General features: G+C 38.3%; 1 protein-coding gene across 4 annotated transcripts in view; it reads left to right on the top strand.

Moving 5' to 3' along the window:
* Positions 1-16,021, top strand: part of TTC23 (tetratricopeptide repeat domain 23) — a 105,692-nt gene that overhangs the window by 623 nt on the left and 89,048 nt on the right. The window contains exon 1 of one of the 4 annotated variants that reach the window (XM_043554783.1): positions 9,148-9,508. The exons of 1 other annotated variant lie outside the window; for it this stretch is intronic. Coding sequence is in view for 2 of the 3 variants with exons in the window: in XM_043554781.1 (XP_043410716.1) it covers positions 9,632-9,683 (52 nt within the window). In the remaining variant the exon portion in view is untranslated. Of the gene's footprint in view, positions 1-9,147; positions 9,509-9,547; positions 9,684-16,021 lie in introns of those variants that run through there. 2 more of the 4 variants (XM_043554781.1, XM_043554784.1) reach the window with 2 other exon arrangements.

The raw sequence follows: 16,021 nt of genomic DNA, 5'->3' as shown, positions 1-16,021 counted from the left end.
TGGATCCAAAATTTGTGTATATTTGTAGATTGGGTAATTCAGAGACAAATCTGCTAATGACCCAGGAAAACATAGTGTTGTTATATGTACCAGAATCAATGGGTAATTAATATAAGGATAAATTCTCAAAAAGGAAACCCAACATTTGTATTTTCAAAATGATATTTTCATTAAAATTATGAGGGACACCTGGGTGGCTCAGTCGGTTGAGCCGCCGACTTAGGCTCAGGTCTATGATCTCACGATTCGTGGGTTCGAGCCCTCCATCGGGCTGTATGCTAACAGCTCAGAGCCTGGAGCCTGCTTCAGATTCTGTGTCTCCCTCTCTCTCTGCCCCTCCCATGCTCACACTCTGTCTCTCTCTCTCTCAAAATAAATAAACATTTTAAAAAAATTAAAACATGAAAGTTCAGGAAAATATTGATAAGCAAGAATAATTTTTATTTGAAATAGCAATATAATGTATTTTTTAGGATTCAGCCAAATATATAATGCCAAAGTATAGCACCTTAAAGATTCTTCATGTATTAATTCAACTAATAAATATACTTCGTGGCACATCTATATCTACAGAGCATAAATTAGAGTAGGAATGCAATAAATATTTTTTGAATGGCTTCTGTTATAGGGGGATATAAAATAATAAAATGAAGTCTCTCAAAAAACTCATACTCTAGCTGGGAAATGAGGCTTAAAACATCTAAACCAGAACTTCTGGACAGCTCTTGATGCATAGATACCTATTGTAAACCACAGGCACTTCAAGAGCGTGACCTGAAACATTCAGAGGGAGCTTCACAACACGCTTAAGACCCAGTTTGGTCCTGAACAATAGGCAAAATTTCAGTAGATAAAAAAGGAGGGAATTGGCATCCCGGGTACTGGTTGAGTTGTTAGCAAATATGTGCAAGCCTGAAAAATGATGGACTCTGACTGCAGCAGAAGGTTCATTTGGGGACCTGTTTTTTGTGTGTGTTTTTTTAAGCAAAAAAGACCCCCAAAAAGTTGCATAAAGACTCAAAATTGCAGGAATTAAGGGGTTTGGTCCTAGGTTTTCAGAAGCAGTGAGACCTAATGAGAGTAGTAACTGAAGAAGATAAAACTGATAGCCTAATTTTAGATCGTTCCAAGAACAGAGACTAGGAATTAAAAGGACTTACTACTGTAACTAATGGAGTACAGATTGGTTAGCAGCCTTGTAAGAGACTTTACCCAAATTACTTTACTTTCCTATGGTTGACTAACAAATCTTAATGCATTTCTTTGCATTTTTCTAAAGCATTGAGCTTATTTTTGGTCTAGTGGTACAAATATGAATTTTACTAGGTGTGGTGGTACTTGTGCAATTAACACAATTAAAAGGGATCATTGTTCACATTAGATAAGTTCTTATTCCTTTTCCCTAGGATTTAGAACTATTTCTTGGTTCTGTTCAGCTGAATTGAAGGAATTTCAACCAAAGCAAAAACAAACAAACAAACAAAAAACCCTTATGATCGAAGAACACCATGAGAATATGGGAGGTATTCTTACTCAGACCGTAGGCTTTCACCTGACGTGTTTCTCTGAGACAAAACTAAATTCCATACACTCAGTGAGCTGCCACCAGGTACCAGATACTTTTCACAGTGTTGGGCAGACAGGTGAATCAAGGATTAGCTCCCCCGATAAAAAGTAAAGTCCTTCAGAAACACCAAGCTGGATGTTTGTCTCCTGCCTCAACACTTGCTTCAAAGAATCCAAAGCTCATCCATCCTAGTTTTTTTTTTTCTTTTTTCTTTTTTGAGAAAGAAATAGCATGAGGAGGGGAGAGGGGCAGAGGAAGAGAGAGAGAGAGAATGCCAAGCAGGCTCCACACTCAGCACGGAGCCCGACGTGGGGCTCTATCCCACAACCGTGGGATCATGACCTGAGCCAGAATCAAGAGCAGCGCTCAACTGACTGAGCCTCCCAGGCATCCCCATCCTAAGTTTTTGATCAGTGGTTCTTAGTTAAATAGAGAAGGAGGAATCTCTGGCTGTGGAAAATAATCTTTGAGACAAGGCCCCCTGCTGCAGATGACCGATGTGGTGGACCAAATTGCGCCCACCAAATTTATGCCAGTATCTCATTACTCCCCTGTATATCCTAGCCCTCTTTGCAGTTCAGGGAAGAATGAAATGTTAGCACTCGTGACCTGTGTCACTTCTGGCCAATAGCGGTGAAAAGCTCATCCACAGTTTTCCAATCTCCCGGTGTGCCGTGATGCCTGTTAGTTAAAGCTTGGTCAGCTTGGATCTCTAAGTGACTTTGTGGATCATACATTCCACTCCCCACCCCCTACTCTGAAACCAAATGAGTCGATAGCATGAAGGAGCTAATGTTACCTCATTTTAGCCTATCCAGTCATGTCCGCCTGTTAGCAGGTTTTCCCCTTGGGACATTGGCATTTCATTTAAGTTGTTTTTTGTTTGTTTCTTTGTTTGTTTTTTAATTTGAGAGGGAGAGAACATGTGAGCGGGGTAGAGGAGCAGAGGGAAAGAGAGAATCTTAAACAGGCTCCACACTCAGCACGGAGCCTTACACGGACTCCATCCCACAACCCTGGGATCACCAGCTGAGCCGATATCAAGAGTCAGAAGCTCAACTGACTGAGCCACCCAGGTGCCCCTAAGTTTTCTTCAGTGAAAAAAGAACCTCCATAGGGGCAACTGGGTGGCTTAGTCGGTTAAGCATCCGACCTCGGCTCAGGTCATGATCTCCGGGGTCTGTGAGTTCCAGCCCCAAGTCAGGCTCCGTGCTGACAGAGCCTGCTTCAGATTCTGTCTCCCTCTCTCTCTGCCCCTCCCCCACTCAAGCCCTGTCTCTCTTTTTCTCAAAAATAAATAAACATTAAAAAAAATTTTTTTTTGAAGAATTTCCATAATTAACTGAGTTTCAGGTATCAGGTGTTTGGAGAGAGAACTCACATCATGAAGATGGATTTTCTATTTTTTATTTTTTATTTTTTGCTTCTAAAAATTATTTTATCAGATTGGACAGTTTCAGATAACAATATCTTGCCATAAGACAGTAAACTGATTTGCAATTTCTAATAAATGATCTAACATTAATTTCTGCACTAACACATTCAAATCACAAAAAGAAAATCCTGCCAAACATATTTCAAAGATAAATGTAAAATGTGCATCTGTGTGCATATTATAAAAAGAAAAATATAGGTTTAAGATATCTGCCTTTCATGACTAACATTAAAAAAAAAGGATTTTAAGAAAAGCATCAGACTTGCATGTTTTCTCTTTCTTCAATAAAGTTTTCTTTTTTCCTTTTTTTTTTTTATAATTTATTGTCAAGTTGGTTTCTATACAACACCCAGTGCTCATCCCAACAGGTGCATTCCTCAATGCCCATCACCCACTTTCCCCTCTCCCCCACCCCCTCAGTTTGTTCTCAGTATTTAAGAGTCTCTTATGGTTTGCCTCCTTCCCTCTCTGTAACTCTTTTCCCCTCCTTCCCCTCTCCCCTGGTCTTCTGTTAAGTTTCTCAAGATCAACATATGAGTGAAAACATATGGTATCTGTCTTTCTCTGCCTGTCTTATTTCACTTAGCATAACACTCTCCGGTTCCATCCACGTTGCTACAAAGGGCCAGATTTCATTCTTTCTCATTGCCAAGTAGTATTCCATTGTAAATATAAACCACATCTTCTTTATCCATTCATCAGTTGATGGACATTTAGGCTCTTTCCATAATTTGGCTATTGTTGAAAGTGCTGCTATAAACATGGGGGTACAAGTGCCCCTATGCACCAGCACTCCTGTATCCCTTGGGGAAATTCCTAGCGCTATTGGTGGTCATAGGGTAGATCTATTTTTAATTTTTTGAGGGACCTCCACACTGTCTTCCAGAGCGGCTGCACCAGTTTGCATTCCCACCAACAGTGCAAGAGGGTTCCCGTTTCTCCACATCCTCACCAGCATCTATAGTCTCCTAATTTGTTCATTTTAGCTGCTCTGACCGGCATAAGGTGGTATCTCAGTGTGGTTTTGATTTTTATTTCCCTGATGAGGAGTGACGTTGAGCATCTTTTCATGTGCCTGTTGGCCATCTGGATGTCTTCTTTAGAAATCTCTGTTCATGTCTTCTGCCCATTTCTTCCCTGGATTATTTGTTTTTCGGGTGTGGAGTTTGGTGAGTTCTTTATAGATTTTGAATACTAGCCCTTTGTCCGATATATCATTTGCAAATATCTTTTCCCATTCTGTCTGTTGCCTTTTAGTTTTGTTGATTGTTTCCTCTGCAGTGCAGAAGCTTTTTATCTTCATGAGGTCCCAATAGTTCATTTTTTCTTTTAATCCACTTGCCTTTGGAGATGTGTCAAGTAAGAAATTGCTGTGGCTGAGGTCAGACAGGTTTTTTCCTGCTTTCTCCTCTAGGGTTTTGATGGTTTCCTGTCTCACATCCAGGTCCTTCATCCATTTTGAATTTATTTTTGTGTATGGTGTAAGAAAGCGGTCTAGTTTCATTCTTCTGCATGTTGCTGTCCAGTTCTCCCAGCACTATTTGTTAAAGAGACTGTCTTTTTTCCATTGGATATTCTTCCCTGCTTTGTCAAAGATTAGTTGGCCATACTTTTGTGGGTCCAATTCTGGAGTCTCTATTCTATTCCATTGGTCTGTGTGTCTGTTTTTGTGCCAATACCATACTGTCTTGATGATTACAGCTTTGTAGTAGAGGCTAAAGTCTGGGATTGTGATGTCTCCTGCTTTGGTTTTCTTCTTCAATATTACTTTGGCTATCCACGGTCTTTTGTGATTCCATACAAATTTTAGGATTGCTTGTTCTAGCTTCGAGAAGAATGCTGGTACAATTTTGATTGGGATTGCGTTGAATGTGCAGATTGCTTTGGGTAGTATTGACGTTTTAACAATATTTATTCTTCCAATCCATGGGTATGGAATGTTTTTCCATTTCTTTGTATTTTTCATGAAGATGGTTTAATTGTTCATCCAGTAAACATTTCTTGAGGCCTACTAGGTGCCAGGACCTAATGCATATGATCTATGTATTCATAGAACCATAGCATTAATTTAGGGTTGGTTTTCAAGATTTGGGAGTCTCTGCCACATTGTTTTGAGAATTAAGGCTGTCCAATCTTAGGAAAGTCCTGTAGTCATAAATATTTAAAATCCAGAATTACACATAAAAGTGCATTGTTTATTCAGGTTTATAGCTACATATAAACCTGTTTATTCAGGTTTATAGCTATTTTTAATGGCTTTAGTGAAGTGTTATTTACATGTCATAAAATTCACTTATCTTAAGGATACAACTCAGTTATTTTTTAGCAAATTTAGAGTTGTGCAAGTATTAATCACATTGGAATTCTAGAAAATTCCATCACTTTAAAAAGAACCTTGTGCCCATTTGCAGGCACGTCCCACTCCTACCCCAGGCTAGGCAATCACTGATAAACTTTGTTTCTATAGGTTTGCCTTGTCTGGTATCATACTGTATGTGGTCTTTTGCATCTGGCTATAGCACAACGTTTTTGAAGTTTATCTATGTTATAGCATGTATCAGTATTCCATTCCTTTTTTATTGCCAAATAATATTCCATCATATGGACAATACCACATTTTGTTTATCCATTCACCAGTTGATGAACATTTGGATTGCTTTCAGTTTTTAGCTATTGTAAATAATGCTGCTATGAAGATGTGTACAGGTTTTTGTGTGAACAGGTGTTTTTGGCCTCTTGAGTATATACCTATGCACGGAATTGCTGGTTTATGTGGTAATTCTATGTTTAACTTTATGAGGAATTACTCAACTGCTTTGTAAAGTGAATGCACAATTTTACTTTCTGCCAGTGATTTACGAGAAGTCCAATTTTTCTACACCCTCTCCAAAGCTTCTTATTGTCTGTCTCTTTGATTATAGTAATTCTGGTGGGTGTGAAGTGATTCTCATTGTAGTTTGGATTTTCATTTTCCAATGAGTAGTGATTTTGATTTTTTGCTTATTGGTCATTCATATATCTTCTTTGGTAAATTGTCTTTTCAAATATATTTTAAATGTTTTTATTTATTTTTGAAAGAGAGAGAGAAAGAGAGAGGGAGAGAGCACGCATGTGGAGGAGGGGCAGAGAAAGAGGGGGACAGAGGATCCAAAACAGGCTCTGCACTGACAGCAGAGAGCCCAATGCAGGGCTTGAACTCACAAATTGCAAGCTCATGACCAGAGCAGAAGTCAGATGCTTAACCAACTGTGCCACCCAGGCACCCCATGTCTTTTCATACATTTTGCCTATTTTTTCTTGGGTTATTTGTCTTATTACCGAGTTGTGTTTATTATTTTTGGGGGGTTGAAGTTCATTATCAAATATGTGATATATCTACAAGTGTTTGGAAACATATTTGCAAATATATTCTCCTATTTTGTGAGTTGTCTTTTAACTTTCATTATGGTGTCTTTTGAAGCAACAAAAATTTTTAATTTTCATGAAGTCCAATTTATCTATTTTTTTCTTTTATCTATTGTGCCTTTGGCATTGTACATAAGAAATCTTTGTCTAACCCAAGCTTATACATAGCCCTATGTTTCCTAAGAGTTTTCCAGTTTTAGCTCTTACTTTTAGGCCTTTGACCCAGTTGGAGTTAATTTTTGTATATGGTGTGAGGTAGAGCTCCAGTTTCTTTCTTTTACATGTCCCTATCCAGTTGTTCTAGCATCATTTGTGAAAAGGACTACTATTTGCCCCTTGAATTACCTTGGTACTCTTGTCAAAAAATAATTGACCAGGGCGCCTGGGTGCCTCAGTTGGCTAAGCATCCAACTTTTGATTTTGGCTCAGGTCATGATCTCACAGTTTGTGAGATCAAGCCCCACATTAGGCTTTGTGCTTACAGTGTGGAGCCTGCTTGGGATTCTCTCTCCCTCTCTCTCTGCCCTTCCCTCACTTGCATGAGTGCTTTCTCTTTCTCTCTCTCAAAATAAATAAATAAACTTTAAAATAATAGTAATAATAATAATGATGATAATAATTGACCTTAAGTGTAAGGGTTTATTTCTGGACTCTCAATTCTATTCCATTAATCTACATGTCAGTCCTTATGCCAGTACCACTTGCTTTGATTACTGTAGCTTTGTAGTAAGTTCTTAAAATGGAAGTGTGAATCTTCCAACTTTGTTCTATTTTGGATTGTTTTAACTATTCTAGGCCTCTTGCATTTCCATGTGAATTTAAGGTCAAATTATACTCTCACAAAAAAAGGCAGTTGAGATTTTGATAGGGGTTACATAAAATTTATGGATCAACTTGGAGGGTATTGCTATCTTAATAATATGAAGGCTTGTAATCCATGAACATGGAATATATCTCATTTATTTAGGTCTCCTTTGACTTCTTTCAGCAATGTTGCATAATTTTCAGTGTACAAGTTTTGTACTTCTTTTGTTAAATATATTCCTAAGTACTTTATTCTTTTTGATGCTATTGTGAGTGGAAATGTTACCTTAATTTCATTTTCAGATTGATAGATATGTAATTTTTGTTTATTTTGTATCCTCTGATATTGCTGAAATTGTTTAATAGTTCTAGTAGGATTTTGTTATTGTTTTTGTTTTGTTTGGGTGTGTGTGTGTATCTCCCTTAGAATTGTCTCCATATAGGATCATGTCACTTGATAATAAAATTTTATTTCTTCCTTTCTAATCTTCATGCCTTTTATTTCTTTTTCTCGCTTTATTGCACTGGTTAGAATATCCACTACAGTCTTGAATACAAGTGGTGACAGCAAACATCCTTGCCTTGTTTCCAATCTTACAAGAGAATTATTCAAACATTCACCATTAAGTGTGATGTTAGCATTAGGGTTATTTTTAGTTTTTATTAGCCCTTTATCAGGTTAAGGAAGTTTTATCCTAAGTAGATGTTGGATTTTACCAAGTGTGTTTTTTTTTCTGCATTTATTAAAATGATCATGCAGATTTTGTCTTCTATTCTATTAATGTGGTGTATTACATTAATGATTTCAGGTGTTAAACCAAATTTACATTCCGGGAACGAAGCCCCCTTGGTCATAATGTATAATCTTTTTTATATGTTGCTGGATTTGGTTTTCTTTTTTTTTTTTTTTAAGTTTATTTATTTTGAGAATGACAGAGAGCACAAACAGGCAGGCACAGAGAGAGAGGGAGAGAGAAAGAATCCCAAGCAGGCTCCACACTGTCAGCGTGGAGCCCAACTCAGGGCTCAAACCTGAGCAAAACCAAGAATCGGATGCTCAACCAACTGAGCCACACCCAGGCCCCCTATATTTGTTTTTCTCATATTTTGTTGAAGACTTTTTGTGTTCACAATCATCAAGGGTATTGGTTTATTGTTTTCTTATTATGTCTTCATCTGGCTTTGGTATCAGGATAATATTGACCTCATAGAATGAGTAGTAAGGGATTCCCTCCTCTATTTTCTGATAGAATTTTCAAAAGATTCATATTACTTCTTTAAAGGTTTATTAGGATTTGCCACTGGAGCCATCTAGGCCTGGTCTTAGCTTTGTGTAAATGTGTTTGGGATTTTTGTTTGTTTGTTTGCTTTTGTTTTGTTTTGTTTTAGAGAAAGGGAGAGAGAGAATCTCAAGCAGGCTCTACACTCAACATGGAAACCAATAAGGGGCTGCATCCCACGACTCTGGGATCATGACCTGAGCCGAAATGAAGATTCAGACACTCGATCGACTAAGCTACCCAAGTGCCCTGCTTTGTGTAAATATTTTAAATTACTAATATAATTTATTTACTTGTTATAGTTCTATTCAGATTTTTTATTTCCTTTTTATACAGTTTGGTTATTTTATATCCTTCTAGAATGTTTTCCCATCTCAGCTTTTTTTTTTTTTTTTTAATTTTTTTTTTTCAACGTTTATTTATTTTTGGGACAGAGAGAGACAGAGCATGAACAGGGGAGGGGCAGAGAGAGAGGGAGACAAGAATCGGAAACAGGCTCCAGGCTCTGAGCCATCAGCCCAGAGCCCGACGCGGGGCTCGAACTCACGGACCGCGAGATCGTGACCTGGCTGAAGTCGGACGCTTAACCGACTGCGCCACCCAGGCGCCCCCCATCTCAGCTTTTTGATGCCTCAGCTTACATAGGGGCAAGGTTGCTTTTTAACTAGTAGACTCTCATACAGTCATAATGGTTGTTATTTTCCAGGAGCCATGTCCTGGGGGCTCCTGCCCCTCCCTCAAGTTTCCCTACATCTCCCCACAAGTCAGCACCCAAAGGTTAACACCTGTAACAGCAGGGGACCTTCTGAACCTAGCTCCAGCATAGTTTCCATCTATACAGATTGGTTGGTCCTCCTGCTATACCAGTTATTAAGTTTTTGAACATCACCTCTTGGAAATGGAAGACTGAGACCCCACTTCAGACCTCTTCTTCCTCCTATTTGGATCTGGGGCTGATCATATACTTCAGCATTCTACTGGGCATGTCTGGCAAAAAGAATAGCATCAATTGATTGGATATGTCTGACCGGCAGTTGTAGGTACTGATTGAGAGGCCTGGGAAGCTTCACCCAAGGCTGAAAGGGAGAGGGTGGTGGGTGGGGCCTGGGCTGATATCTAATGAAAATTTAAACCCCAGCTATGGCTATTACAAAGAAAAGAAAAGTGGCTGATGATAAGCATGTAGCTCAAAGTAAGTGAACTGAAGAGTCTGTCTTTGTGCTAAAAATGTTCCTACATGATGCAAGGCACATTGAAATGGACACGTATTTAAAGTGGGGTCATGGTTTCAAATGTTTCCAGAAGCCAGGCTGGCTAATTGCTTCAGAGGTGCACATTTTGGTATTTAAACATCTCTGAAATTGGAATGCGTGTTACAATTGATAGCAAGTCTTAGTTTAACAGCAATGTTGTTGTTTTTCTTAGTGATTATAAAATAGTAGTATATCTTATAATCTTGTATAAGTGATGGTTTAGATTAGATTCAATGTAGGAAATGAGTGGCAAGTGACATGGGCCAGGAAAACCACACCGCTTAATGTCAGCCTTTCACTTTGAAAGAAAGGTATGGTGGAGAGCCTGGGTGGCTCAGTCAGGTAAGTGTCCAGCTTTGGCTCAGGTCATCATCTCAGAGTTCATGAGTTTGGGCCCCACATCAGGCTCTGTGCTGACATCTCAGAGCCTGGAGCCTGTTTCAGATTCTGTCTCCCTCTCTCTGCCCCTCCCCCACTCCCTCTCTCTCTCTCTCTCTCTCTCTCTCTCTCTCTCTCAGAAATAAAAACAAACATTGAAAACAACAAAAAAAGAAAGGTATGGTTACAGAGACTTATTCTTTTACAATAAGAAGCAACATAGGAGTGATGACTGATGACGAATGGAAACTGCTTTGCTGCCTCCATGTCCAGGAGCAATAGGGAGTGATGGCACCTGGCACCTTACCTCCAGGACTTCTGCTGTTCATTCCTTGCTGATTGTTGCCTGTGATGACGTCATCCCAGTGGTGATAGGTGTTCTGAGTTTTCATAGGAAGCCAGAAATCCAGAAAACTAGATCTTTACATCTATGTGAAACTTCTAATTTTAAAATACTGGCTTAATTGTTTTTTAACTATCTGGCCAAAAAGAAGAAAAGTATGTGCAAGTTAGCTCCAGCCTGGGAGTGCCCGGATAATCTCTGTTTTAAGGATTTAATATTAAGAGGCAGCATTAGACAAACCATGTTTTACAGTCAAGCCAAAAAAGAAAAAAAGAAAACACAACCCAATGTCAAAGTTTAACATTAGGTTCGAGGCCTGGAATAGCAAATATTACAGAGCATATTACTTACATAGTTTCTAAAATTTCATCTTTGCCTCTTCTAAATAGAAGATAAGAAAATGTGGTTAAATCTGTTGAAGATGTTACATTTCCTGGTTATAAAAACATATTACTTTTTAATTTTTTTTTAATGTTTATTCATTTTTGAGAGACAGTGCAAGCAGGGGAGGGGCAGAGAGAGAGGGAGACACAGAATCCAAAACAGGCCCCAGGTTCTGAGCTGTCAGCACAGAGCCTGATACAGGGCTCGAACTCATGAACCGTGAAATCATGACCTGAGCCGAAGTCAGACACTTAACTGAGCCACCCAGACGCTCCTTTTACTTTTTAAAATGCAGTCTTAGGTTTCCAAAGCAAGAGCATTTGCTTCCCACTGCTAAAGACTGACTGGTCAATGAAAGTCAGACCAAATTATCAGAAGACCAGGGTCCTGATTCTGCCTGTGTGACATTGGACGAGTAATTTAGCTTCTTTCAGCTTCACTGTCCTCATTTATAAAATAGGGTTAGTCATATCTGCCTCCATACCTTACATCAAAGTGTTATGTGAATATCACATAAAGTGTTATGTGAATATCAATTATTGGTAGTGCCCAAATCACATGAGTAGTTGGGCCAGCACAGACTCTTGAGTCTCAGATTCCCGATCCCAATCTCCTGCTCTTTTTGTAAACTATAACACTTATTGAAGTGATTGGATCATCAGCCAATGGGGTGAACAGATGAGAAAGCTTAAGTCAAGAGGTTATCAGAAAAAAAGTCAGCTACCATCTTGCAATCAGGGATAGCACGGAGTTTCTGTACAGCCGTCTCTGTACAGTCTCTTTTAGGCAATGCATAGATGTTGAACCGAAGGATTAGCCTTTCACATTTTGAAGGTCTGCCCAGGAGTGACTTTTGCTGTGATTGACAGGCCTCTGTAGCGTTCTCACATAGCTTTCTCACAGACTGGCCTTCAGCTAGTTTCTTCCCTCATATTTTCATTCTATATTGCTTCATGAAGGAAAGAAATGTTCCTACTTTTTTTTTTTTTCTCTTGGTGAGAAAGTAAAGCTCTAGTTTGGATTATCAAGTAGTGGCCACACTTTACCCTGGTAGCTATGTCCAGTCTTAACTCCTTCAACACTTATCTCTAGCCATCTCAAATCCTATTTGGATGTAGGCATGGAATAAGTTACCAACTTTTTTAAAAAGGAAAAAATATCATCTTTAAAAAGATGTCACTCAAGAACTAGTGATAGATTTCTAACTTCTTTTTTATTTACTTTTTATTTTTTTAATTTTTTTAAAGTAAGCTCCCAACATGGAGCTTGAACTCAAGACCCTGAGATCAAAAGTCACAACGCTCTACTGACTGAGTCACCTAGGTGGTCCAATATATTTCTATTCTAAGTTGGACATTCTTTGTTTAAATTTTTATTTGAATTTAGTTAACATACAGTGCAGTATTGGTTTCAGGAGGAGAATTCAGTGATTCATCACTTACATACAACACCCAGTGCTCATCATAACCAATGCCCCGCTTAGTACCCATCACCCATCTAACCCATCTCCCACCCACCATCATATGTTTATGTTTTGTTTCTTAAATTCCACATATGAATGAAATCATATGTTATTTGTCTTTCTCTAATTGACTGATTTCTCTTAGCATAATACATTCTAGCTCCATCCACATTGCTGGAGATGGCAAGATTTCATTCTTGTTGATGGCTGAGTAATATTCCATTGTATATATATATACCACATCTTCTTTATCCATCAGTCAATGGAATTTGAGCTCTCTCCATAGTTTGATTATTGTTGATAATGCTGATATAAACATTGTGGTGTGTATACCCCTTTAAATCTATATTTTGTATCCTTTGGGTAAATACCTAATAATACAATTGCTGGATCATAGGGTAGTTCTATTTTTAGTTTTTTGAGGAACCTCCATCCTGTTCTTGAGAGTGGCTGTACCAGTTTTCATTCCCACCAACAGTGCAAGAGGGTTCCCCTTTCTCCGCATCCTTGCCATAAGTTGGACATTCTTATATAAATTTTCTCCCACGGTCTCAAATTCAATCTGTCTGAGACCAAACTGATTGTCTTATCAAAATGACCATTCCCCTTTATCTCATTACTTCTGTCCATGGCATCACTACTTTTAGGTGTCAATAAATTTTCTCTGTAAAGGACCAGATAGTAAATACTTTATTTAGGCTTTGAGAGCAATAAGGTTTCTGTTACAACTACTTATCTCTGCTTTTGTACTACAAAGACCATATGTAAATGAATTAACAATGCTGTGTTCCAATAAAGCTTTACTTACAAAAGCAGTGGTTAGTATGTGAACCATGCCATAGTATGCCAACGCCTATCTCGAGTTCCTGGATGAAAATGTCAGAGTCAGTCTTGACTGTCTCCCTTCTTCAATTTTTACATCCAAGCAGTTCTCAAGTTGCAATAATTATTTCTTTCAGTAATTCTTCTTATCCTTCCCTTCACTTCCCTTCTCAGTGCTACTGTGCACCTGAATTCATTCTGTACAGTACTCTGATTCGTTCAACCTGCGATAAAGGGCCACACCCACTTATTGAAGAGGTACCAGAATTTCTAGAGGGAAGTTTTAAGAAGCACAGAGAATATTATAACTTTATTTTTAGGGAAAGTGCCTATTTTATCAGAATATAAATTATAGCAAGTAAAACCCGATGAAATCTTAGATGGTGGGTCATGGCTAAAAATGGTGGTAAAACATTGCTCAAATCTAGAATTTCCCAAGGTATGCAGTGTTTGCAATTGGTGATGCCTAATGTGATGTTTGGTGGAACTTTTAAAATATTAATACTTATGTGTTTTTAAGTATTAAAAACCAACTTTTTAAAATATTAATTTTAAAATATTAATACTTATGTGTTTATTTTAATGTATAGTTTATGGGAAAATATGACATCAAACCCATAATGTCACTGATTATTTATTGGAGTAAAGCTGAAGTATTTAGGTTTTAAAAAGTTGTAGTCCTAAAGAAAAAGTTAATATTGTAGGCAGAATGCAGACATGCTAACAGTCATCAAGATAGTAGCAGACTGGGGCACCTGGGTGGTTCAGTTAGTTGAGCATCCAACTCTCGATTTCATCTCATGGTTCATGAGATTGAGCCCTGTGTCAGGCTCCAAGATGACAGCACTGAGCCTGCTTGGGATTCTCTCTCTCTCTCTCTCTGCCTCTCCCCTGCGCTCTCTCTCTTTCTCTCTAAACAAACAAACAAACAAACAAACATTTTAAAAAAGATGGTAGAAGATTAAAGTTTGAAAATCAGTGGCCACTTTGCCTGTGGTTTCCATTATATTTGCCCACTAATTAACAGATCAGCCTTAGCACTTTGATTTTTCTTTCTTTATAAAACCTTCAGGGGCTCATCACTATTTGTCGAATAAGGTCAATCAAACTCTTGGCGTGCAATCGATGTCTTCTAAACCTGGGTCCAGGCTTTCAGTTTTCCTTTGCCTCCTGGCTTCCCAAACAGTGCTCAAAAAGTACCAGTTGCATAAGATTTAATGAGTGTTCCAGAAAAGAGGATTTCATGGTCCAAAAAGTTAGGGGAAGTGTTGTGTACTATATCCCTCTGTGGTATATTCTCAAGGAATTATACTACATTAAAGCCTTTGAGAAGACTTGAGGTAATGAAACTTGTTCATGTTTATTGGAGAACCCTTCTTTTGTGCAATCAATATTTGTGTTTACCAATTTACTTGATCATCTTTGTCAATAACCCTCTCCTCTAGATTGTGCATTAATGTCTTGTGCTTCTAGTGTACAAGGGAGATTGGTTTGGAAAATGCTGTCCTGTACCGATATCCCCCACCCCCAATGCATACCGGTTAGCTATACTGGTTAGCTGTATACCCATTTTACTTTGCACTTCTGAGCCTTGGCTAACTATTCACTCTACTTGGGGTTGTTCTCTTCTTGTTCTTGAAATCTTCTCAACCAAGCAAGCTGATTTACCACAACAGTAATGGTTCCCATTCTGAAGTCTTACCACTTCCCCCTCTTCCAGCATTTGTACTACCCAGAATCATGGTAGTTGTGTACCTGATCTTTTTTCCTTCTAGATTTTATGTTTCTCAGAGTTCTTCTTTACCATGTAATGCATTGCTTATAGTAGGAATTCAATAAATATTTGATGAATGATTACAATAGGGTGAAACTTGAAATAACTTATCTGTAGTAAATAATAGAATTGGAATGTGAAGGATCTTCATGGGGAGAGTGGTGTATGGGGAAGGATCTCTGGAAGGCTGGTATCTAGATATCTATATATCTGATATGTAGATATATATTAAACAGCTTTATTAATTGACATATAAAAGTACATAATCTCATATCTGGAATTTAAGAAACATAACAGATGAACATAGGGGAAGGGAAGGAAAAATAAGATAAAAACAGAGAGGGAGGCAAACCATAAGAGACTCTTAAATCCAGAGAACACCTGAGGGTTGTGGAGGGTGGGAGATGGGCTAAATGGGTAATGGGCATTAAGGAGGGCACTTGTTGGGATGAGCACTGGATGTTGTATGAATCACTGGGTTCCACTCCTGAAACCAATACTGCATTGTTATGTTAACTAACTTGAATTTAAATAAATAAATTTAAAATAAAATAAGTGTAAAATCTGATAAATTCTGGGTTATGTATATACCCATGAAACTACCACCACAATCAAAGCAATAACATAATTATCACCCCCAAAAGTTTCTTCATGTCTCTTTGTAATCTGTACATCCCCCTCTTCCCTGCATCTCCAATTCAAGACAACTGCTGATCTGCTTTTGATCATTCTACATTGGTTTGCATTTCCTAGAATTTTATATAAAGGGAGGCATATTGTTTGTACTCTCTTCTTCCTGGCTTCTTTCACTCAACATAACTGAACCAATTCATGTGGTAGCATATCTGTTCCTTTTTATTGCTGAGTATTATTTCATTATATAGCTATACCACAGTTCGTTTATCCATTTACCAATTGAAGGGCATTTGAGTTGTTTCTTGGTTTTGGCTATTAAAAATAAAACTCTTGGGGAACCTGGGTGGCTTAGTCAGGTAAGCCTCCGACTCTTGATTTCAGCTCAGGTTATGATCTCAGGGTTTGTGAGTTTGAGCCCCACCTCCAGCTCTGTGCTAACAGCACAGTCTGTTTGGAATTCTGTATCCCTCTCTCTTTG

The sequence above is a fragment of the Prionailurus bengalensis genome, chromosome B3 (genome assembly GCF_016509475.1).
Source record: "Prionailurus bengalensis isolate Pbe53 chromosome B3, Fcat_Pben_1.1_paternal_pri, whole genome shotgun sequence".
NCBI classification, from domain to species: Eukaryota; Metazoa; Chordata; class Mammalia; order Carnivora; family Felidae; genus Prionailurus; species Prionailurus bengalensis.
Note: the sequence above shows the minus strand (reverse complement) of the source record. Positions and strands in the feature narration are given on the sequence as shown.